Source organism: Copadichromis virginalis, linkage group LG11 (assembly GCF_057382275.1).
Source record: "Copadichromis virginalis isolate Kocher_CV1m ecotype Utaka linkage group LG11, C_Virginalis_male_GT1.1, whole genome shotgun sequence".
NCBI lineage: Eukaryota > Metazoa > Chordata > Actinopteri > Cichliformes > Cichlidae > Copadichromis > Copadichromis virginalis.
Genome location: NC_140628.1, coordinates 32,119,708 through 32,140,848, shown reverse-complemented (window position 1 = coordinate 32,140,848; position 21,141 = coordinate 32,119,708). Strand labels below are relative to the sequence as shown.

At 37.1% G+C, this 21,141-nt stretch overlaps 3 protein-coding genes across 6 annotated transcripts; 2 read left to right on the top strand and 1 right to left on the bottom strand.

The window, feature by feature from the left end:
- Nucleotides 1-1,989: 1,989 nt before the first annotated feature.
- LOC146699101 (sorcin-like) lies at nucleotides 1,990-8,407 on the bottom strand. The gene is made up of 9 exons (XM_085472043.1): nucleotides 8,283-8,407; nucleotides 8,068-8,122; nucleotides 5,938-5,982; nucleotides 5,704-5,773; nucleotides 4,996-5,039; nucleotides 4,685-4,832; nucleotides 4,101-4,214; nucleotides 3,746-3,804; nucleotides 1,990-2,350 (listed from the first exon to the last, which is right to left on the bottom strand). Exons 2-9 carry the CDS (start codon nucleotides 8,113-8,115, stop codon nucleotides 2,324-2,326), a joined length of 555 nt encoding a protein of 184 aa, XP_085328169.1. The 5' UTR covers nucleotides 8,116-8,122; nucleotides 8,283-8,407; the 3' UTR covers nucleotides 1,990-2,323.
- On the top strand, nucleotides 7,740-12,408 carry LOC146699100 (uncharacterized). 3 transcript variants are annotated; one of them, XM_085472042.1, is made up of 6 exons: nucleotides 7,740-8,017; nucleotides 9,232-9,264; nucleotides 9,939-10,035; nucleotides 10,950-11,237; nucleotides 11,445-11,517; nucleotides 11,713-12,408. In XM_085472042.1, the coding sequence occupies exons 3-6, from the start codon at nucleotides 9,963-9,965 to the stop codon at nucleotides 11,783-11,785; spliced, it is 507 nt and encodes a 168-aa protein (XP_085328168.1). In that variant the 5' UTR covers nucleotides 7,740-8,017; nucleotides 9,232-9,264; nucleotides 9,939-9,962; the 3' UTR covers nucleotides 11,786-12,408. The 3 variants fall into 3 exon arrangements, with proteins under 3 accessions (XP_085328168.1, XP_085328167.1, XP_085328166.1); XM_085472041.1 differs by having other exon boundaries at nucleotides 7,741-8,017; nucleotides 9,761-10,035; nucleotides 11,448-11,517; XM_085472040.1 differs by having other exon boundaries at nucleotides 7,741-8,017; nucleotides 9,761-10,035.
- Nucleotides 12,409-12,539: 131 nt separating this feature from the next.
- snrnp48 (small nuclear ribonucleoprotein 48 (U11/U12)) lies at nucleotides 12,540-20,940 on the top strand. Of its 2 annotated transcripts, none has more exons than XM_085472038.1 (9): nucleotides 12,540-12,789; nucleotides 13,944-14,057; nucleotides 14,274-14,334; nucleotides 14,863-14,943; nucleotides 16,613-16,792; nucleotides 16,910-17,031; nucleotides 18,231-18,334; nucleotides 18,446-18,568; nucleotides 20,717-20,940. In XM_085472038.1, exons 1-9 carry the CDS (start codon nucleotides 12,643-12,645, stop codon nucleotides 20,811-20,813), a joined length of 1,029 nt encoding a protein of 342 aa, XP_085328164.1. In that variant the 5' UTR covers nucleotides 12,540-12,642; the 3' UTR covers nucleotides 20,814-20,940. The 2 variants fall into 2 exon arrangements, with proteins under 2 accessions (XP_085328164.1, XP_085328165.1); XM_085472039.1 differs by lacking the exon at nucleotides 12,540-12,789 and adding an exon at nucleotides 12,814-12,999.
- The last annotated feature ends 201 nt before the right edge of the window (nucleotides 20,941-21,141 follow it).

The following is a 21,141-nucleotide window of genomic DNA, read 5'->3' as shown; positions in this document are numbered from 1 at the left end:
TTTGGAGATATAATTTCATTTCCAAAGGGATGTTCCAGAGTGAAAAAAGCTTACAAACACTTTGCTGTTTATGTGGGTACAAAGAATTTATTTGGCCAAGGAGAAGACAAGGACATATTTCACCGCATAAGTATATGTATTATTTGAGCTGAAACTATATGAGAAGTACAGTAATCAGTTGATACTGAAACACATAAATGTTAAGATATTGTAAAAATTCTTTGTGAATGCATGTCATCATATTCTAAATTATTAACTAATACGAATTACAACCAACCAACTACCTGATCATGTTTGGCTGGCTGATTTTGGATTTTTAGTTGACATAACACGCTGAACACGAGCCTTCAGGGGCTAAATGCTGTGGTAAGCCAACTGTATTCACACATCAAACCTTTTGGGACTAAACTGCTACTTTTCCAAAGACACCTGTCATAAACGCAGCCCAATACCACACATTTCCCATCACTGCAGGAAATAATGACCAGTTTTCCACAAACCAATATCAGTACACAAATGAGGAGGTATGTAGCAGACATCTCTTCTCTGGCTGAGGAGTTTCAACACTGCTTTCGGGATTTTGCAGCTGTTAGGAGATCATGTTTTTTTCCTCTCCTTTGTCCGTGGACCCTGATGACACCGAGCATCGCAGTCGGAATACTCGTTGTTTATCCTGGTTGTTGGTTTAAAATTGAAAACGCATCCATTTTTGTTTTTTATATCTGATTCAAAATAAAATAACATATTGTAGTTTGAGGATTTTTGATGGTCAATTAAAAAACTAATAAACGAGTGATGTACGGATTTATATGGCCCATAATGTTTTGTACTTTTGAATAAGTTGACTCTTAATGCTATTTTCCTGTTCACGTGTTTTGAATTCAGATGTTTATTTTTTCTTCATTTTATATGTTCTTCAAATACATGATTTTGGTGAAAACGTTTAATAATAAATCAATCATAATAAAATTTGTGTTTGAAAAAAGGAAAAACATATTGTAAAATCGTTCATTTGCATTTAATGTTAATGGTTCAAAATATTTCAGGCTGAATGGTTGGCCCCCACACATCTCACCTTCCCAATCTGGCCCTCTTTGCAAAAAGTTTGGACACCCCTGGTGTAGAAATACAGAAATAGCAGTTACATTTATGCTACAAATGGAAATATGAAGAAAAACAAAAAAGCTAATGAAACAAATAAGACATGGTAACAGGCTTGCTGTCAAATTATTATAACGTATTTCTAACAGTTTCTTCTAATCATTACAGATAAGCCCATTGACGGTAAATACTGTGTTTTTGATTCTCTCACAAATGAGGAAGAACATAAAAAATGAAAATTATCTGGATAACAAGTTGACACCATCACGTCAAGCTGACATAATTAAACACATGGAAGTCATGAAAGCTGAGGAAAACTGTGGAAAATATAAACTCCTGAAGATTACATGAAGTCTTCATTGGAAATAAAACAATGAGCAAGATTCTGTTTTGATTGTGTCAAATTGAAGCGCTTCCATGCAGTTCTTATTTGTCTCATGAATGTGGACCCAACACAGACTGTTACTTACTATGTGGTCCTTTGCTCTTTCCCCCAATGCCATATAGTTCACTACTGTAGACTAAAAGCTAAAATGTTATTTAAGGGGGGGTTAAATAGCCTATACTCTGGGACTACTTTGTGGTTTTGTGCATAAGTTTAAGCAGACCTGTTGCAATCATTTGTTTTTCTAGATACATATTTACAGTCACTAAAACTAGTTTACATATAAATGTTAAATGTTCAAATGAAATAAATCCCAATAAAATAACTCACAAGCTAATAATATAACAAACAGTGTAATTAACCTGACGCTTCACTGAATTTATAAGCACCTTTTTGTCCTTTAATTGCATGTCTTGCATGCATTTAAAGGACAGAAAAGATATCTTTAAAAGGACAGAAACTTAAACCAAAGATAACAGAAGTAAATAGAAGCAAAGTATAAGTAAATTCATACATTTCTTTATTAATTCCATTAAAGTTCACATGCCACTGACCAGCCTGCAGGTTTACATCGTTACTAGTGGTAAGAGCCCATGCATATGTAAGATTGACACTAATAAGCTCCAGTATACAGGCACTCAAATGACACTAGCACACACCGAGGTTACTTGTTCGTAAGTTTAACACTATGCATTACTTTACAAAAGGTTTTTGGTAAAATGGAATGTTTCAGTGACATTTTGTACAATAACGTGTGTAAAAATACATATGAAGAAAATGCCATTAATATAAGAGTTTAAAAGGTGGTGGGTGTCCCTCTGTTTCGTGCTGTCCTCTTCAAATGCTCATGGTGACCTGGATAAACTACGGAGACAAAGATAATATGTTACTCTACAACTCTTACACAGTTCTCCAGCAATTCTTTTCTTTACTACATCACATTTTTATTAGGATGTGTAATAACTTTAATAATGTATCTAATTGTTTCAGTTTTTCAGGCAACTGTTTCTGTTTGGTTATGGCATGTTTGCAGCTTCCTGCTGCCACTGTAAAAAACAAGAAATCAACTGTGCATATTTGGTGTTAGTATCTTGCCCAAGGATATTTGGCATGCAGACTAGGGGAAGCCAGGAAACGAACCACCAACCCTCCGATCAGTAGATGACCTGCTCTACCACCTGAGCTACAGCTACCCCGTAGTCTTTGTAGTCTTTAGGAGATTTTTTTTTTCTGTAGCAAATAAAACACTGTTGCTTACAGGTTTTCTTTATAACCTTAAAATGTGCCAAAATGTCTATATATTTCTAAAACATACTAAATATAAAGACAATCAGCATCACAAATCTGTAGAAAGGATGCCAAGACATCTCAGAAACAGGCACTGACATCCTGTTTTGGAACCAGATTATGCAGAACAGTTCTGTGGGATCGACACACGGTACTGAGGTCCCACGTCCAGCCCAGCCCCTCGAACCAAACTAGGAGCTAAACCCATCTGTAGTGAAGAAATAGCTGATATGTTGCTAAAACAACACAGCAAGAAGTTATTAATAATTTCCATTCAAAAAGGAAAGGCTGAGTGTATAACAGGTGTCAACAACAGTACAGTCAGGATTGTGGCAAGAGGGAATTCACATGGAATATTATTTCCAAGCACAGGGTGGCAGTGTTCATTTCCAACATACTTTAGTCTCACTTGTTCAACTTTAATGCAACTTCCAACTCGAGTGTTTCGGCTGGCAAACTAAAGTTCTGTGATGTCATCAAAACACAGTTTTACATTGTTTGAAAAAAATAGTTATCAGATTTTTGTAATTATTTCAAGTGTTTTTAAGTAATCTGTCTGAATAAAAGCTGTATTATGGTTAAAAAAAAAAAAAGCATATTTAGGTTTAATGAACATATTTACTATATAATGAACATCTTATTCCTTAAACAGTGACCAAAGCCTTTATCTGAAATTAGTCTCGAGTCTCGGAGTCTTCATTTCTAATTCTCTTTGTATAATTGGGTACAACAGTTCATGAGTCTTGTTTCCAACCCAGGAGCTCTGTTTTTGTAAGAGGGCTTGTTTTTTGTCTGCCTTTCAAACTAACAGCATCACATCTGTTAATACAAACTCTACACAAATTTCAAATTAAATACCCTCCAGCATTTGGTGACAAAATTATAAACTGTGTTTATTTTGACACAAGAAAACACAGCATTAAAACAAACTCTTCAGACAAAGAAGAAACACGTCAGCTGTAAAAAACTTACATCGTCATACTGAAATGAGGCGTTGCCAGTTTGGGTTGTGTCCCTCCTTCGAAATTGATCTGAAAAACAAAGACACATTAAAAAAAAGCCACATGAGTTTTATTACACAATTTATTTCTTTTGCTTTTCTGTCATTGTGGGTATTCTTTTCTTTTATTGTTTTAACAAAGCTGTATGACTATCTATAAAAACCTCATGAAAGAACATAATTTTATGTTGTCCTCTTAATCCTGTTTACAACTTAAATACACGTAAAAAAAAAAGGATCAAGCAATATTCAAGGAGCCTAAGAAAGGTCCTCTGTCAAGAATATTTACTGCTATGTCCAGTTTAATGCATTTCTTGACCGACTCACCGGTGAGGGCGCGGAGCCTCACAGCGCAGCTCACAAACTCATCAAAGGGGATTCTGCCGTTCAGACTGTAGCGCTTCATGATGCAGTTCATAGCCTGAGGGCTCAGACTGTAACCTGAATGAACACACATACATTATCTAATGGTCATAGCACTTGGCTAACATCTACTTTATTGCCACTCTAAAACCCAAGGCAGTCTGTGCATGTATAGTCCATATACACAGAAATATGCGGGACAAAGTTCAAAGTCCTTTTCCCTTAGAGACCTTCTAGGCAGTCTCTACTGTCCAGAGAAGGGTCAGCATGAACTTTTGGAGAATTTTGCACTAAAATATTTTAACTTTAGATAACATCCTTTCTATTTGATGTATAAGGTTTAGAAAAACTTTGACATGTATTTTTACATCGAACAAGGATGCTGGATTCTATCCCTCATCACAGCTAAACTGACTTGTACATATACAGCACCTCTTTGGGATTGGTAAGAAAAGTGGGAATAACTCAAGCAAGCAAAACATGCTGCAATGCTCCAGTGGACACCTGACTGTTGTCAAAGTCATAACTTAATTTTAATTTTCTCTTACCCATGGAGTTGATGGCCTGCTGCAACTCATGGCCCTCTATTGTCCCACTCTGGTCCCGGTCAAAGGATGCGAAGGTCCCCCTCCAGCCATTCAGAGCCTGCCACAGGTCCTTGAACTCATTAAAGCCCATAGTGCAGGACAGATCCCTCTGAGATAGCAGAGTCAGTCAAGGACCCTTAATACATCACCCAAGTTATGGTTTCCTTTCCTTCCTATAGCGCACTGTGTCACATAGTGTTTTTCCATTAGCAACTGTCATCATATCAGTTAATCCACTAAACATGTCTTTTGGATGATTAGCTGAAGGATACGTCCAACATATTGATCATCAGTCTGCATGTCTCAAGGCTAAAGGCTGTGGAAAGAAACAAAGCTCATAAAGATACAACTGATAACTATGTTTGGATTCATCTGGGCAAATATACAAATAACATTAACTGTGTAATAAGGAGATCACCGTTATTAACAGGTATGACAGACCGATACAAACACTGATTTTAATCTGTATACAAGGTGGTTTAAAGATTGAACAAAAACAAACACTAACTGCTCTCATATGTAACCACAGTTGTGAAGTCACGCAGAAAGAAATGTGAACGAACGTTGACTAACTACAACAAACCACGTTCTCTTAACCCAACACCTGTCCCCCCATGTTTCCTGTCTGCATCAACTGTCACATACAAAAAGACTTCAAAAGCAGAACTATTATGGGCTGTTCTGTGTTTTTAAGCTATCTCATTGAATTCATTAACAGTGCAAAACAGTTCTCGAGGTCTCGAGGCACTGAATACAATACCAGTGAAACTGGTTAGCACTTAAACTGCTGCTTGCCAACAAGAGAGTTCCCCTTAATGCTAAATGATTTTTAGAGCAAAGGTTTTTATAACTATGACCAAAAGTCACACCACAGTACTATTTAACAAGAGGTACAGATATAATTTAGATATAAAATGAAATGACCAAAATCATATTGTGTTTGAGGTGCTTTTTAAATTCTAAACAGCCTTTGCTCTTACGTTGGTATGAGCCAGAGATGCCAGATTGCGTGAGGCAGCGCTGCAGTTCGTCTGCTGAGATCTGTCCATCCTGTCAGGGTTTATGAAAACACGGCAAAGTGGGATACACAACACGGTTAAGTAACTATCAGCTACTTTACAAAGGTTTAAAGAAGCATGAATGGTCATTACATCAACAGTTCATCAGGTCCAAAATCAGTGAAGTGATTTGAGACTTTGACTTTTGTCTCTTACCTGACCAGCAACAGCTGAAAAATAACCATAGAGAGGATCTTGTTGCTGAAAGTTAGAACGAAAGAAATCAAAGTCAGCGAGATTTAGCTGATTCTTCATATTATTCTGTATTTGTAGATACACTTGAGTTCCATAGAACTCTATGTCCTGCTATGAAAATAACAAACTATACTTTATACAAACTTTATTATAAAAAAAAATCTCAATATAAATAAACATATTATTTTTGAATTTCTTAAATGCTTTTAATTGAAAACCTTTAAATGAAAATAGATGATTTAGATATTTCACAAAAACAACAGGATCTTGAAGGATATCAATATAATATACTAATAATAGTATACTATACTCGTGTATAATAATACATATATAATAGACATTATCTGTCTGTTCATGGGGGCTTTTTTACCACCCAACTCCTCCTAAACACTTATTTATTTTAAGTTATTAGTTACGGAACCAAATATGACACTTTTTAGCCTTTAGCATTTAGGTTATATATAAAGGGCTTTATCAATTAGTATGACATCATCATGTTGCCTAACAATGGACTAAAATGTTTTTAGCAAAGGAATTTTAGCATAAAGGCAGGTGTGGCTCAGGTGAAGTGGATGGTCTAACGATCGGAAGGTTGTAGGATTGTTCCTGGCTCCTCTAGTCCATGTGTTGAAAAATCTTGGGGTAATACCCCGAAATGCCCTCAATCCATTGTAGTGTGACTGTGTTAGATAAAAGCGCATTATGAATGTGTGTCTGTCAACCAACAGTTCAATCATCTAATTACTTCAGCTGTAAAAGTGACACACACTAACAATAGTTAGGTTATGTAGGTTATGTAGGTTACCAACCTCCAGTTTCAGTCATTTTAAATCAGCAGGCAAAATCAATCATGACTGGGTGAAAAACTTTCTATCAGGTCTCCTGAGAGAAACTAAAATGTAACCACAGGATTTATAAACCAAAACCCATCTAGCTGATCATTTCACAATCCTGTTTGCCACTTAAAAGGCTTGAAATGATTCAGTGTATTTTCTAATTTGCGTGGCTGCTTTCTGAGGCCTCATTGAAGAAGATGTGCCATCCTTCTCCAACACCATTATTTCTGTCATTAATGGACACTGTAATCTAAATAACAGATATATAGATAAATAAAAGCTGCACAACACATCTGGATACAATCATTACAAGAGACTGTCAAATGTTTGAAGTCCAAATTTGTTATATAATTAGTATAATTATTAGCATAAATCTAACTGCTTTAGACTACACTGTGAACAAACTGCTATCTGCTCTGATGAGGTGTGGCAGCTTCAGATGTGCTATGGTTAGGATTTTAGAAACAATTAGGTTAGAATTATGATCCACTATGAGCTTATTAAATCCTACTTGATGCTACTTAAAGTAAAATGTGATAATATAAGAATCATGGGTATTTGTGTGATTAAAATTGTTCCCTCACAACAAGAAGATCCTGAGTTTGACTCCACCACCTGGTGAGGGGCTTTCTGTGTGGGGTTTACATGTTCTCTCCGTGTTTGCATGGTTTCTTTCCGACTTCCTCCCCACAACCCAAAGCCATCCAGTTAGTGGGGTTAAGTCAAATGGTTAATATAAATTTGCTAATAGGTGTGAATGTGAGTGCGAATGCCCTGCATCAGGCTGCCGACCTGTCCGGGTAGTAGCCCGCCTCTCGCCTTTGGTACCTGGGATAGGCCCCAGCCCCCCGCGACCCTCATAAGGATAAGCGGAAGAGAATAGATGGCTGTGTGTTTGCAACACAAATGCCTACATCATCTTATACTCTGAGTACCTTTTAAGTAAAAACAACACTTTTGCTCGATTGCGGAATGCATCCTTTATACAGTCATTAGTTAGTACGAATCTAAAACACACAAATACTGCTCGAGTTTCATTTTAAAGCCGAAAAATTCTTTAAGATACTTTGAAACCAAATATATTGTCAAAATGTTTGCATGTTATTTCAAATGGAAACCTGTATGTAACGGATCTAAACGCGGAATTTCTGTCAAACCGTCCAACTTCCGGACTGGTTGGAAAAGACGCCCATCCCGGGACGAAGGTCGGTTGATGGCTGTAAAACCGTTTCATCACAATTTAACGGTTTCTTACCATTCCTGGAAATCCACCGGGGCCAGCGCCGTATCCGGGAAAAGCCATCTTATTCCTGTTACAAAACGAAATAAACATAAGAATAGTAACGACTCAGAGCAAAACAAATCTAGCGACTGAGGGCGTGTCTGGTGATGTACGCAGGAAAACACCGAGAAGTGAGGTTATAAAGTGCCGTGAAGTACAATGAAGCACAGATCTAAATGTGAACTTACCTGATATAAAAAGTACGACCTCAGAGAAGAAACAGACAACTGTGAAGCCTCAGAGGGGCAATGTCCACTTTCCTCAGTGCGAGCCACCACATTAAGTTCTGATTGGAAGGGAGAGGACATGTGACCTCTAATTGACCAATATGATCAAGAGGGCTGGCTGTAAAAGTGAAACCACTCTGCAGTAAATTAATGGATTAAAAATGTACATCATAAATATCAGTCAATACTTCAGTTTTAAAGTGGTTAACCACCACAGTCGAATTATTTCTAATCATAATTTTTACGGTAAAAGCCTTTAGTGACATTTTACTATCTATGAGCTGCTGTACAAAGCTTTTACGTACATACGTGTGATAACAAGATCATATTGCACATTTTATAATGCAAAGTGTCGTGATCTTTGTATTATTTCTGGTTATGTTGTTATTATTCTCTTTCTTCTTTTGTCTGTTTTTGAATATTGATTGCTGGGTTTTCGTTGTTATTCACACTTCCTGTTTTGCCAGTGGTTTTCTCTATGTGACTGACTCCTATGTTCGTCTCTGTCTGCAACTCTTTGTATGTGTTAGTTTCATTCTGGCCCCTCATTCAGTTCACATATTGTTTCATTTTAAAGCTTAAATCGTCATGTGGTTTTTTGTGTTATTATTAATCCCATGTTTTGTTCCCACCCTCCCTTAGGGTTTTCTCGTTTCTCTTTTTTTGTCTCCTCTGGTCTCGTGCTCATGACCCAGAATCAATCATTGAGGTCTGTTCACCAAAATCTCGATTCCTTAAATGCATCTCGAGGACAGAGGAGCAGGAAGAGATATTAAACGGGAAAAATGGGAATGAGAGAAATTAAGTTTAGTTTATCCCCCTGCCCTCCTAGTGTGTTTGCTTTCTTTGTTTTCTGGATTTATCTTTTAGCTTAGTTGACATGATTTGTTTTTGTCTGTTTGTTTTGCAGTACTTTGTTCATGAGATTGAAGTGTTTGCATCAGTAAGTATCCTCAAGACCAAAAAATGAATCAGGAGAAATGTATTGATAGAAAAAGTTGTCAGTGGTTTATAAAGTATAAAGCTACCATGATAATGCCCTGGAGATTTTAAATTCCACTTTAAATTGCTTAAGACATACAGAATGGTTTTTTTTTTTTTTTACTTATAGTTTTTCTGTGATAAATCCTTATAATCTTTCCTTATGTTGGCCCTTCCTTAAAGATAACCACTTAAGTAAAAATAAATTCTCAGATGTTACTATTTAAAAAATGACTGGATTTGCCAAAAAGAAATAATTTTATTGCTGAAAGCTAGGTACAAAACTAAGAAGTTGATTTTATTTATTTATTTATTTATTTATTTATTTATGTTTTGTGATTAAAATACAGGACTGATCCTTTAATGTAAGACATTACATCAGAGGCAGAAACAAACAGCCCAATCAGCTTCTTCTCTCAAGTGGCTCATACAGTCATTTCCTCTGCTTCCACCTCCAGTCCAGAGAAAACCCAATCAGAGGCTCCATCGTTTGTTTAGGAGACAGAAAGGCAATCTGTTTCACCGCTTTAACCACACGCGTCAGTGGACGGTGCTGAAGTTGGCGCTGGGATGTACAGACTTAGTCATGAATGCTGGAATTGGTCACCCAGACCTTCTCTGTGTCTTCATCCTCAGCACTCAGGGAGCCTTGTTTCTGTCATGGTGAGCCACCAAGAAGAAGAGGAGGGTGAAGAAACAGGAGAACTTCCAGCTGTATGTTGCTATAATACAGGTAGGTCTGAGATGTCAGGTTTTTGCAGCTGTAAATGCAGAAGGACAGGTTAAAAAATGGGAAACATAACAAAAAGTAGGCACTAAAAATGCATAAAAAGCATATCTAATTATTAAATGACATCATACAGAACCTTACTCATTGAGAGCAAATCTACATGGAACGTATGACAAACATAACATTTTTTTAAAGAAAAAAAAGAAAATGCATGTGTGTTCAGTTGATCACAATGTCATTTAAAAAACTGAACGATATCACACATACTATCTGGCCTAGACTAATAAAAAGGATCTGCTGTTGTATTTAGTTATATTAACTGATAATAAAATAATAGAAATATCAATAAGGATCCAAGTCATCATTGTGGATAAAATGAAAGTGTAGGTTGATTTCCCAAGAGGAGAGCTAAACAAGTACACATGCTCAATTTTTTCTCTCCTTAGCTGCCACATTATGTAACAAAAGTCACATTTAAATCCAAGTATCTCTTATTGCTGAAGAATGAGTTTGCAAAGACTTACTGTTGGTAGCATGACTGCTTTCACCACTGGAGTAAATGGTATAAATTACAAATCTTAACAAATCTAATCCTATTTAATGTTGCTTTTTTGTTTGTGAAACCCCACACTCCCTGCTATTTCTGTATATTTGTTGTGTGTGTATGTGTGCGTGGGAATGTGTACCAGTATACTGCTGACTGCTGACCATGGTTTTAGTCCAAACCCAGCAGGTCTAATCAGCAGGTGGAGGAAACAGATGGTTCAGACATATGATTCAGCCATGACGTGTAACTCTAAGCCACCCTCTGCATTAATAAGCCATGTATATTTTGGTTGTTGTTTAGTGTAATGTATAGCTCGACCTCAGCCACTGATTGGTCAAGTTAACTTTGTATCTCACATATCTTTCTTCAGGATGTGGTGACGTTATCAGTCAGTCTGCTGATGGTCAGTGGTCCATCTATGAGCCTCAGGTCCACTCAGGGATTCCCAACAGCACAGGGCTGTGTCAGCATGACGCGGGTGCTCCTTTGCAGCAAATAACAGTGGTTGAAGCTGAGCAAGGAGATGTATTCCAGCATTTCATGGGTTGTCAGTGCTGTGGAGGTCCAGGGATGGAAACCCAGAGATGTGTTTATAGACAGAGGGAACAAGCTGTTTTGGGTCACTGCTCATCAGGATCTCCATTTATCTACTGTGGAGGTGAGATTACACCTAGTTTCTAGGGTCTTTTCCTTAATGATATCCTTTCCCTTTACCTTAGCAATTGTGATATTCAATGTACTGAACTAAGATGTTCCATCGGAGTGTTTAAAGCTGAGATTACTGTTGTCATTCAGCCAACACACACATATATTTATGCAGGCATCCATTTGAGACATATCAAAATGTTCTTGTATTTGATTTAAGCAGTGAGGAGGAACATGATCATTGGAGTGGAGGTTGTAGAGGAGGTTGCAGTTGAAGACACTCTGGAAGTAATGTAAGTATTTAAGAATTATTATATCATATACCAAAATCATTACAGCAAATAAAGTAACTGTTTAAACATTATTTTGCACAACTAACACTTGTACACCTCATAACCTTTTTTTGTCTAACACATAAATACACCGCAGTTCATACAAACATACTACATATGGTTGAAAAAGTTTGTTGCTTGTGTATCTCTTCCCAGAACAGAGGATATTTATGCAGATGATCTGCTGGATCCAGATACATCACAAGAAAACCAGCCGTACCCCACATGAAGTGCCTTTCAGTGTTTCTCAGTTTCACTGTACGCTCTGTAAATAAAATTTAATTCACAGTCAGACGACAAATTTAAATGAAATGCATTTGTATGTATTATGAAGACGCAGGGCTGAAAAGCTTACCTGGTGTTAACATGTCTCCAAAGCTTAGGGAGTCAATGCCACTCTTCTAAGAAATGCCATCATTTGGTGTTATACGATGATAGTAAAAAATCCAATAGAAGATGTCCCATAGGTGTTTGATTTGGGTTAAAATGTCATCACTTTTCACCACTCACATCATATGACCGAAGTAATTCTTATGTTTATTAAACTGTACAGTGACAGAGTGACACCTCACACCCAATTAAAGTCCTACAAAGCACTAACCTGTTACAACGATCACCAATGGGACAGAAATATTATATCATACCGAAATGAGCACTTGGAGAACAATTTTCCATCAGTGTGAATTGAGTATACTCAAGGGGACAAGAAGAATCAAACTATGCTGCACAGTTCTAAAATCCACTGCGTTATGACTGTATGGTTTAGAGTTATGTATTTATCAGATATGTTTGTATTCTACATGAGTCCTTGTCTTTGATACTTATGTATACAAATAAAAAAGTTACAACTAATTTCTGAATTGCTATTATTTTTTATAATATAATATAATATAATATAATATAATATAATATAATATAATATAATATAATATAATATAGCAACTATTGGACTTCAACTACCAGCATGCATCGCTATTGTTCTTCCGTCATCACTGCGCGCAGGATGTTCCGCTCTCCAGTACAGTGAACGATCCTTGTGATGATTTCAAGGGAAAATCTTTGTTCATTTTGATATAAAAACCCATCATGTCGGATTCATTACCGCCGCTAACTCTCCAGGACCGCATGGAGCGTCTTCAGGAGCTGACGGAATTTACTGAAAAGTGCAAAAAACAGATAAACGACATATTTGAAACGCTGGGATGGTCGCTAGACTACAAGAACTCCAACCAGGTAGCTAGCGTTTGTTTGGCTAATGTTAGCATTTATTGTTCAGTCAAAACAGCAGAAAACCTTCTCGGAATGTTTTGTTTTCCGTAGCAGCAATAGAGCAGCATCAGATTTAAGCGTTTAACTAAGTTTGAGTCCAGAGAGATTTGCTTAAGTGACTATAATGGAGTTTTTCTCTGCTGCCTAAGCTAAGCTAAGTTTGGGGCGTTTTCGGTGAGTTTCTAATATTTTTTTTTCTGAAGTCACTCAAGCTTGGTGGTAGATTTGCTGGTTGCTCTCGCCCAATTGGCACTTTTATTTGCTGTAATGTGGTTCTATTTTGGCTTTTTTAGTGGTCTACGTCTGATGTAATTAAAAAAAACTATAATTAATATGTCATGTGTCTTCTAATAGTGTTTTTATGCTTGCATCTTATAATATTTACCGGATTTTTTTAAGGCCGCTTTTCTTTTCCTGAGTTTTTTGTTATTTATTTCTTTAATGTGCTCTTCTCAAAAGTTTCAACGAGGATGCTTTTGAAGCTACACTTTGGTTTAAATGTCTTTGTTTACATGAAATAGTACAAGTTTTCCTTCTTTTGATTACCACATATACATTTGTATCTTCTTGGCGATCATTTTCTGGTACTGAAGATTCAAAATAGTGACATTTCAAGTCATAATTCCCGCTCTGAGCAGCATTTGTCAATGACTGAAAGGAAAAACTCCCTTTAAACTTTACATTAGGAACAGCATTCAATAGAACTTGGCAAGGAAAGAAGGACATACAAAAACAACGGCAAAACGCAAAGGGAGAGAGCAGACAAAAGTTAATGACATCTAAATCCAATTTTTACAAAGACATTTAATTCTCAGCTTGAATTAGACCTATTTTAACGAGTTTTGCTATGGGGTTAATTTGTGGTGCTAGTTGTTACATCATAGGAAAATATGCTTATTATTAGCTTTCATACATATTTACACAATTCAGATTGTATTGAATTCTGGCCATGAGGTTGTTTAGTCCTTATAAAACAGTTTTAATAAACACTGCAGAATAAAACCTTTCAGAAGGTAATTGTGTTACAGCAATGGTATATTAATAATGCTTCTGTGTAATTCATACCTGATGTTAATTTAAATTCATTATTTGCTAATGTAATATGCTTGCATTCTCAGGAACCAATGGAGCAGTGTCCCTATGACCCTCACCACAGGGTCCCGGTCAGGACCATGGAGAAGCACAAAGCCTCCTGCAAGCTAAAAAAGATGGGCTACTCTGCCGAGGAGCAGGTAACACAGTTAGTTACAGATTAATGTGTTGGTGCTGGAATCTGCTGCTGTAACCTGGCAATTGGACCAGAGACAGCAGGGCAAAAGCAGTAAAGTAGACTACAAAAGCTTCTTGTTATTGTGCAACAGACTACTGAAAACCTCCTAACCTCCAGTGTTAATGTAAAGTTGTGTTTAATAATTGAAAGAGCTGTAAAGCTTATCACTACTTTGCAGGCGGAGATGTACGACCCCTCCGTGAGCTATGAGAACACCAGCGTCAGAAGCTTTACAATGGGTAAGTCATCACAGAGGACTTTCTCTGGAAATTATCACCTTTCTTTAGTATAACCAAAGTTCACCCTAGTGAGATTAGATCTTTTTAGAAGACCACCTGTTTTCTTTTGAAGTTTTGCAACTTGTGTTGCTAAAAGAAGGAAGAGACAATTCATTTTTGAAAAAAATGAAATAAAACAATCTCAACAAGAAACACTCAATTTAGTTTTCTTCGTTCTTTTTAAATGTACTTTAAAAAGTTTGTAGTGCAGTAAAAAAGATGTATATTGTTATGTGCCCTGTTGAAAGCCATTTTTATCTAGTTAATTATATAAATCATTTTGAATATTACTGTTTTTTTTATTTCTTGGAAAAAGAACATATGTCTCCTTCATTTCATTGTTTACTAAATGTTCTTTGAACGTTAAGTAATAATGCTTTTGTCTTGGCGCGTAGTGGAACTCATTTGTAGTAGAAAGGAAGGTAAGGATGGAATTTTTCGGTCAGGAATGTTTTAGTAATGTTTTTTCTGTTCTCATTCATCATGCAGACAAAACCACCCAGCATCAGGTGATCCTACAGGCGAGATCTGCTGCACCAATGATGAGGATGGAAGGAGTCTTCTGGCAAGGTAGCGGCTCATTTTATTCTGTGCGTTATTTTTCTAAGTACAACACACCAACGTACATTTACTAGAAGCAAAGGTACAAAGTTAACTCTGTCATCGCCAACATTCAGAATCCAGACCTGTTGTTAGATGTTGGAAAAAGAAAAAAGTTTGTTTTTTTCCCCCCTTTGACATGGTCAGATAGAATGGTTAGGATTAGGGTCATGCCTCTCCAGTGATAAACATGCTTTACAGGGTTATTCTTGAATATTCAGATGTTTAATTTTATACACCAAGAAAAATGCCATTAGTTTTAAAGTCCTCACTAAACTCATTGTAAATTCATTGTTCACTTTTTTGGCTCTCACCCTCACCAAATAGTAACTAGTAATTAGTACTAGTAATTAGTAAAAGAGGAGCTTTTACAATATCAATTTAGGATCGGCACGTCTTTTCTAGTTTTGCTCCTAACATCCATGTGTTGTTTGTTCTGTTTGCAGCGATTGGGGTGAGTATTAGAGGAGATGGGCTCTAGAGAGGTCTGCCACTGGTTTCATGCCTCATATCCTTTACTGTCATATCCTTTCAAACCACAGGGGTTTGGGTGCGGGAAGCTTATCAGTCACATCTGCATCCTTGAACATACAAATACTTTTCCCTTTATGTGATGGGGAAAGTCCATACATGTAGACTCATCAGTCATATTTAGACTGAATGTTTAAAATACTTATGTAGTTTCTGCTTTCTGTCAAATCTTCATCTAAAAGTATTCCAGTAGAAGGCCACAGTTCCTTACTGATGCTAAGTTATCAGTCATTGATGTTAGGTAATAACTAGGGACTAAACTTTAAAGTAACTTCTGTCTTTGTTCCTCACCCTAACATTAGAGCTAACAGGTGAATTTCCTCTTATTAGTGCAGCTAGCAAAACAACCAATTACTGTTTATTCCTTGATTTTAACATAAAACTCATTGTTACAGCCGGGGGCAGCACAAACGTGACCCCCTTAAACCGATTTTTAGTTAAGTCCCCATGTTTTCCCCTCAGTTATTGGTCCTGTTACTAGTTAGCTAACATAAACTAATGTAAGTCTATTGACTGCAGCCAACCGACCCAATGATGTCATGCTCTGTGCTGGCACAAGATGGCGCTAAACATAAAAAAACCCCCAAAAAACTTTAAGCACTTATTTCCTGTCAGTGTTAAATCTATGTCACTTTTTGAGAACAGGGTCCATGGTGTAAATTCGCCTTTATGATTTTCTACTTTAACGCTTAAAACCAAATTACTTTTATGTAGAATCCAATTTTGGCTGAATACAGAGCTACTTTGAGAAGTGATCTTAGGAATAATTAACCATTTGACTTGCATTATGTGGACGTGTTTTTGGTTTTTTTAACCTCATTAATGTCTTAAGAGCAAACAGGTTATTGGCGACTCATCTGGGGTTAGAGTTGGGTTTCCTGCAGAGAAAATTAGAAATTTAGAGAAACCAGAAAGATTGAATTTTTTGTTTTTCAGGATTCCAAACAAGCAAAACTTTAACTTATCCCAAACCTCTGACTCTGAGTGATCAGGTGGTTGTTTTGAGGTTGAAGTCCAGGATTTGAAATTAGATAAATTAACTAAAATCTTGTCAGTTTAGTTTGTGTTTTCTCACTTAGCTTGTAAAACTTGTCTGATCCTTTATCAGGTCAGTACTCCGGTGAGCCGGTCGACGTGCCTCAGAACCACAAGCGAGCCGTGTGTGATCTCACTGTTGCCGACCGATTGGCTCTGTACAATCATGTGGTCGGCGTCATCAATGAACAGAAGGAAGCATCGTCCTCCAACGACGATCTCTACATAGATTTGGTGTCCAAACTCCAAAAAGGTGAGATTTAACTAAGTTTAACTCTACACTTAGAGTTGCTGTAATTTTAGTGAAGGAAAACTTTTTTTGGCTTTCTCTGGTGCAGTCCACATAAAAATTGTGTGTGTTTTTGTTCAGGTGAAGAACAAAATGAACCAAAGACTAAACTGGAGCTGATGGCAGAAATGAGGGACTACAAGAGGCGGCGTCAGTCCTACAGAGCCAAAAATGTTCACATCACCAAGAAATCCTACACTGAGGTAGATGAGTTGATAAAGAACAATAAGTGTTGTCCTGATTCTAATCATTTACTTCATTTATATATAATCCATGATGAAGGTGAAATAACTTTTTCTTTAAATTATGAAGGGTGTTGTGAATCACAAGAACCGCTTTTCCCATCTTTAGTTGGAAATGTCAAAAGTAACAGTACTTTAAAATGGTGAAAACGAAAGACAGCACAGTATAAATGACCAGTGGATTTGGTGAGCCTGATTTGGAAATCCAGTTACTGGAGCTATTATTGTGCTCTTGAGTTTCAACATATAGTGTTCATGAAGCTGGACACGCTTTTTTTAAATTTATATCATTTGACTTCCACAAAGCAGCAAAAGAACGGACTGTCTGATAAATTGTTGAGTAGTTCTTTTCCTCAGAAAACTCTCAGCCTCTGCTCCACTATCAGTTTTTCTGCTACATCACCCTACCCAACTCCAATTTGGACAGTTTCTCAAAAGGCCCAGAGACAAAACAGGCTTTATCTTGATGGACAAGAGGGCGAAGAATTCAGTTTCGATTCTACTGAGCAAGATGCTGGTCATCTGACTGTTGACTGACTGCCCAGATCTCAATAATACGTGTGTCTGTTTCACACAGGCAGAGAATTTTCGGTGGGAGCAGTATAGTTTTGAAAGACATGTTAGCTTATTCTGTTGAGCAGGGTAAACATTTATGGGAAGCAAGGCAAAGTTTGTTTTATAAGTAGTTTTCTTGTCTTCCTTCTCTCACCATAACCGGTCGCGGCAGATGAGATCTTGTTTAATGTGGCATTAATAGACACGTTTATTGAAACTCGGGATTTTAACTGCTTTCAGTGTGTTTTTCAATATAATATCTGCACTGATTTTCCAGAGTCTTGGCTCTAATATATTCCCTTCACACTGTAGCAATAACAAGACTGGAAGAAATAAAACGAAACATTTTTGAACATTAAAAACTAAACTGAAATAAGAGAGTCAACTGGAAACTACAGATTTTTATTTTTTTTTTTAAGTCAAAATGAAATAAAAAAAGAAACTAATTAGAAAATGCTAAACTATGATAACTCTGACTGGAATACTAAATAAACTCTGCCTGGGAATCTCCGAACTGAAAATCTGATGCTAAGCTCAGCGTGTCGGTCCTCCTGTTTGAACCAAGGTTAGGAAACAGTAATGTGGTCTCTATGATCGCCCTGCAGGTGATCAGAGAGGTGATCAACGTCCATTCTGAGGAACTTGCCAGACAGTGGAAAGAGGAGGAAGATGAAGAGGAGTCGATGAGAGTGGAACAGTCTTCCCACGGGTACACGAAGCACTCCTCATGATCACTTTTATGCTTCATTGACGATTAAGATATTGCATCAGAGGAGTTTATAGGTTAAAGACAATTTTTTAAAATTGTTTTGTTTTTCAGGCGGCAGGTGGATGAAAGACGCTCACCATCCTCAGAGTCTCACCACTCCCACAGTAAACGTCACCGCAGCCGGGAGCGAAGCCACGAAAGGGAGAGCAAGAAGAAGAAGAGTAGGAGGGACAGGTGAGAAAGGACTTATCTAAGGGTTGTGGATTAGGGCTGCCACGATTTGTCGACTAGTCACGATTACGTCGACTATCAAAATCGTCGACGACTGATTTAATAGTCGACGCGTCGTTTGAAGCTTTGTAAGATCCCAAAAGACGCAGGAATAAGTAGCAGGATTTAAGAGTGTAATAACGGACTGAAACAGAAGATGGCAGCACTGCATGTACAAGGATGCCAGCTGCCGTTAAACCCCGAAGAAGAAGAAGCAGCTGTGTCCCAGAATTCATAGCGCGGCCCAGCTTAGTTTCCAACAATGGCGGCAGCTAGTTAGTTTTAATATTACTCTTATTATTCTTTCTGGGTCACAAAATAAACGTTTAACATATTTTCAGGCGAGAATGTAGCTGTGTAAACCTCAAATATCGGCTCAGTTTATCAGGACACCACATATTTTCAAAAGCGCTCCGACGTTTTCGGAGACGTCTGTTACCCACTAGCTCGATAGCTAGCCGGGGGCTAGGTCACTAGCGCGGTGAGAACACCGGACTCCCGGCAAATTGTTTTCAAACCCACCGCCGTCTTTCGCTACTCAGGTTAAATATATGAGTCACTTAGATAAATTAAAAATGTTGTTGTTTGGCTTTTTTTTTTTTTTTTTGTATTTTATTTGTTCCTGAGTAAATCGGTTTGTCTGAGATTAAAGTTATAGTTTTTACACAGCTGAATAAACGTCAAGCAGACAGCTGATTATCAGAAGTGTGAGATGCTGGAGAATATACTCCGTTGTCCTGTTATATTTTAGATAGCAAGGAGTTTATTAAACTTCACCGAAACAATCTGCAAATTTCATTAAAATTGAATAAACTATCATCTTGTCTTTATTTTTAGTTAGCACCTTAAAAGCTTAAAGCTGTAAGCTAATGATAGTTATATAAGAGCAGATGCTGCTGGTGCAATAAGCTGTAGTTTTATGTCCAGTGGATGATGATCTGATTAGTCGACTAATCGCATAAATAATCGGTGACTAGTCGACTATCAAAATAATCGTTTGTGGCAGCCCTATTGTGGATGTGTATGGGAAGTTCTATCTTCTGTTCTAGCTCTTGTATACCACACACCAATTACAGAAACAACCACATAACATAATTTGCATCATCTTCACAGCTTAACCCTTTAAAGCCGGTCGGAGCGGACACGCTCCATTTTGCGTAACTATTTTTAAATCCCAGTAGCACTGCAACCACGTAAGCTAGCGCAATAATTTTTTTTGCATATGAAACCGGAGGAGTTGTACTCACATCTTATGCCATCAGCTTGTCCTAGGTCACAGTTTCCTTCCACATAAAGCTTTGCAAAAACTGCATAAAAAGCACTTGCAGCAACAAAAACATAATATTCCAGAAACACGCTTTGCCGATCCGATCAGCTGTTTGTAACACTTCCTATGTCCATCAGCGTGAACTGTCACATGACCGCATGACCTGCCCGAAACCGGAAGTGACGTCATTTTGCAGAAATGTAGTTTTTACCATTGTGGCCTTATGAGCCTATACTTGTGTTTTTAAAAGTTATGTTTGACTTTATGACTTTCTGTGACGTTTCTGGGATGCTGAGGACTCATATTGCACTGCTGGAAATATTTTATTTTGATGCATATGCTGCTTTTTTGCAAATTTGCACTATAATATATTTTTTCGTTTTTCCTGCAGTATATGAAAATTGGTGTATCTCAAAAATAAAACTATGAAGACACTTAAAATAAATTTCCTTTGGTGGGAAACTAGTTTGTGCAACTTTTTTGTATTTACAGTTTTGAGGGATAAGCCTCTTAAATTTCTCTAACTAGAAATATATGTTAAAAAAATCAAAAACAATTTTCAATCTTTTTGTAGTTTATTGCACTTTTTTGCAATTTATGTAATTACTATGCACTTAATGCATGCATATTATTAAAATTTGGGCTATAATGGTTGTATTGATGTATAGCAACTTGAAATGCTCCAAAAAATGGCTCCACAGCATGTAAAAATATACTATAAGCTCTGGCGGACTTGGTTCTATGGTAGGTCTTAAAGGGTTAATGATTGAAAATATCTTGTTTTGTAACACCAAAATGTATTTTGCATACTGCAGAGTTAACTTGGACTTTTTGGATCTTCACAGGGATTCCCATTCCCCAGATGACCACCACCACCACCACGATAAAAAGAAGAAAAAGAAGAAGAAGAAAGATGAGAGAGACAGGGAGAAGGAGAAGTGAGAGTGCTGAATCTGCAGTGACTGAAGTCGACTCTGAAGTCGCAGTGTTCACAAGGCGAGACTAAAAATAGGTTTACACACTGATGCATTTTGTAAAGATTTAAACGCAATAAAGTCTTTAAACCGAACATTCACTGGTTGAGTTTTATTTTGCTTCACTGACACCATTTTCAATCAGCACTTTGGCGTTTTACAACACAGCCACATCTTACCTCCCTCTGCATGATTGGCTGGGTTTTTTTTTTTGTTTTTTTTTAATGATAACTTGGAATCTCAGACAGGAGTGTCTTAACTGTCCTACTTTCACCATAAGTTCAAAGGTTATTTTT

What these genes read in the sequence shown, in the direction of transcription:
- snrnp48 (XM_085472038.1), top strand. Translation starts at nt 12,643, where the DNA reads ATGTCGGATTCATTACCGCCGCTAACTCTCCAGGACCGCATGGAGCGT. An exon ending in CGTCAGAAGCTTTACAATGG is followed by an intron (nt 14,335 to 14,862) that starts GTAAGTCATCAC and finishes TTCATCATGCAG; the next exon opens with ACAAAACCACCCAGCATCAG. An exon ending in GGTGTCCAAACTCCAAAAAG is followed by an intron (nt 16,793 to 16,909) that starts GTGAGATTTAAC and finishes GTTTTTGTTCAG; the next exon opens with GTGAAGAACAAAATGAACCA.
- LOC146699101 (XM_085472043.1), bottom strand. Translation starts at nt 8,115, where the DNA reads ATGGCTTTTCCCGGATACGGCGCTGGCCCCGGTGGATTTCCAGGAATG. An exon ending in TTTCAGCTGTTGCTGGTCAG is followed by an intron (nt 5,774 to 5,937) that starts GTAAGAGACAAA and finishes AAACCCTGACAG; the next exon opens with GATGGACAGATCTCAGCAGA. An exon ending in CATCTCTGGCTCATACCAAC is followed by an intron (nt 5,040 to 5,703) that starts GTAAGAGCAAAG and finishes TTCTTTCCACAG; the next exon opens with CCTTTAGCCTTGAGACATGC.
- LOC146699100 (XM_085472040.1), top strand. Translation starts at nt 9,873, where the DNA reads ATGTACAGACTTAGTCATGAATGCTGGAATTGGTCACCCAGACCTTCT. An exon ending in TCCATTTATCTACTGTGGAG is followed by an intron (nt 11,238 to 11,444) that starts GTGAGATTACAC and finishes ATTTGATTTAAG; the next exon opens with CAGTGAGGAGGAACATGATC. An exon ending in GAAGACACTCTGGAAGTAAT is followed by an intron (nt 11,518 to 11,712) that starts GTAAGTATTTAA and finishes ATCTCTTCCCAG; the next exon opens with AACAGAGGATATTTATGCAG.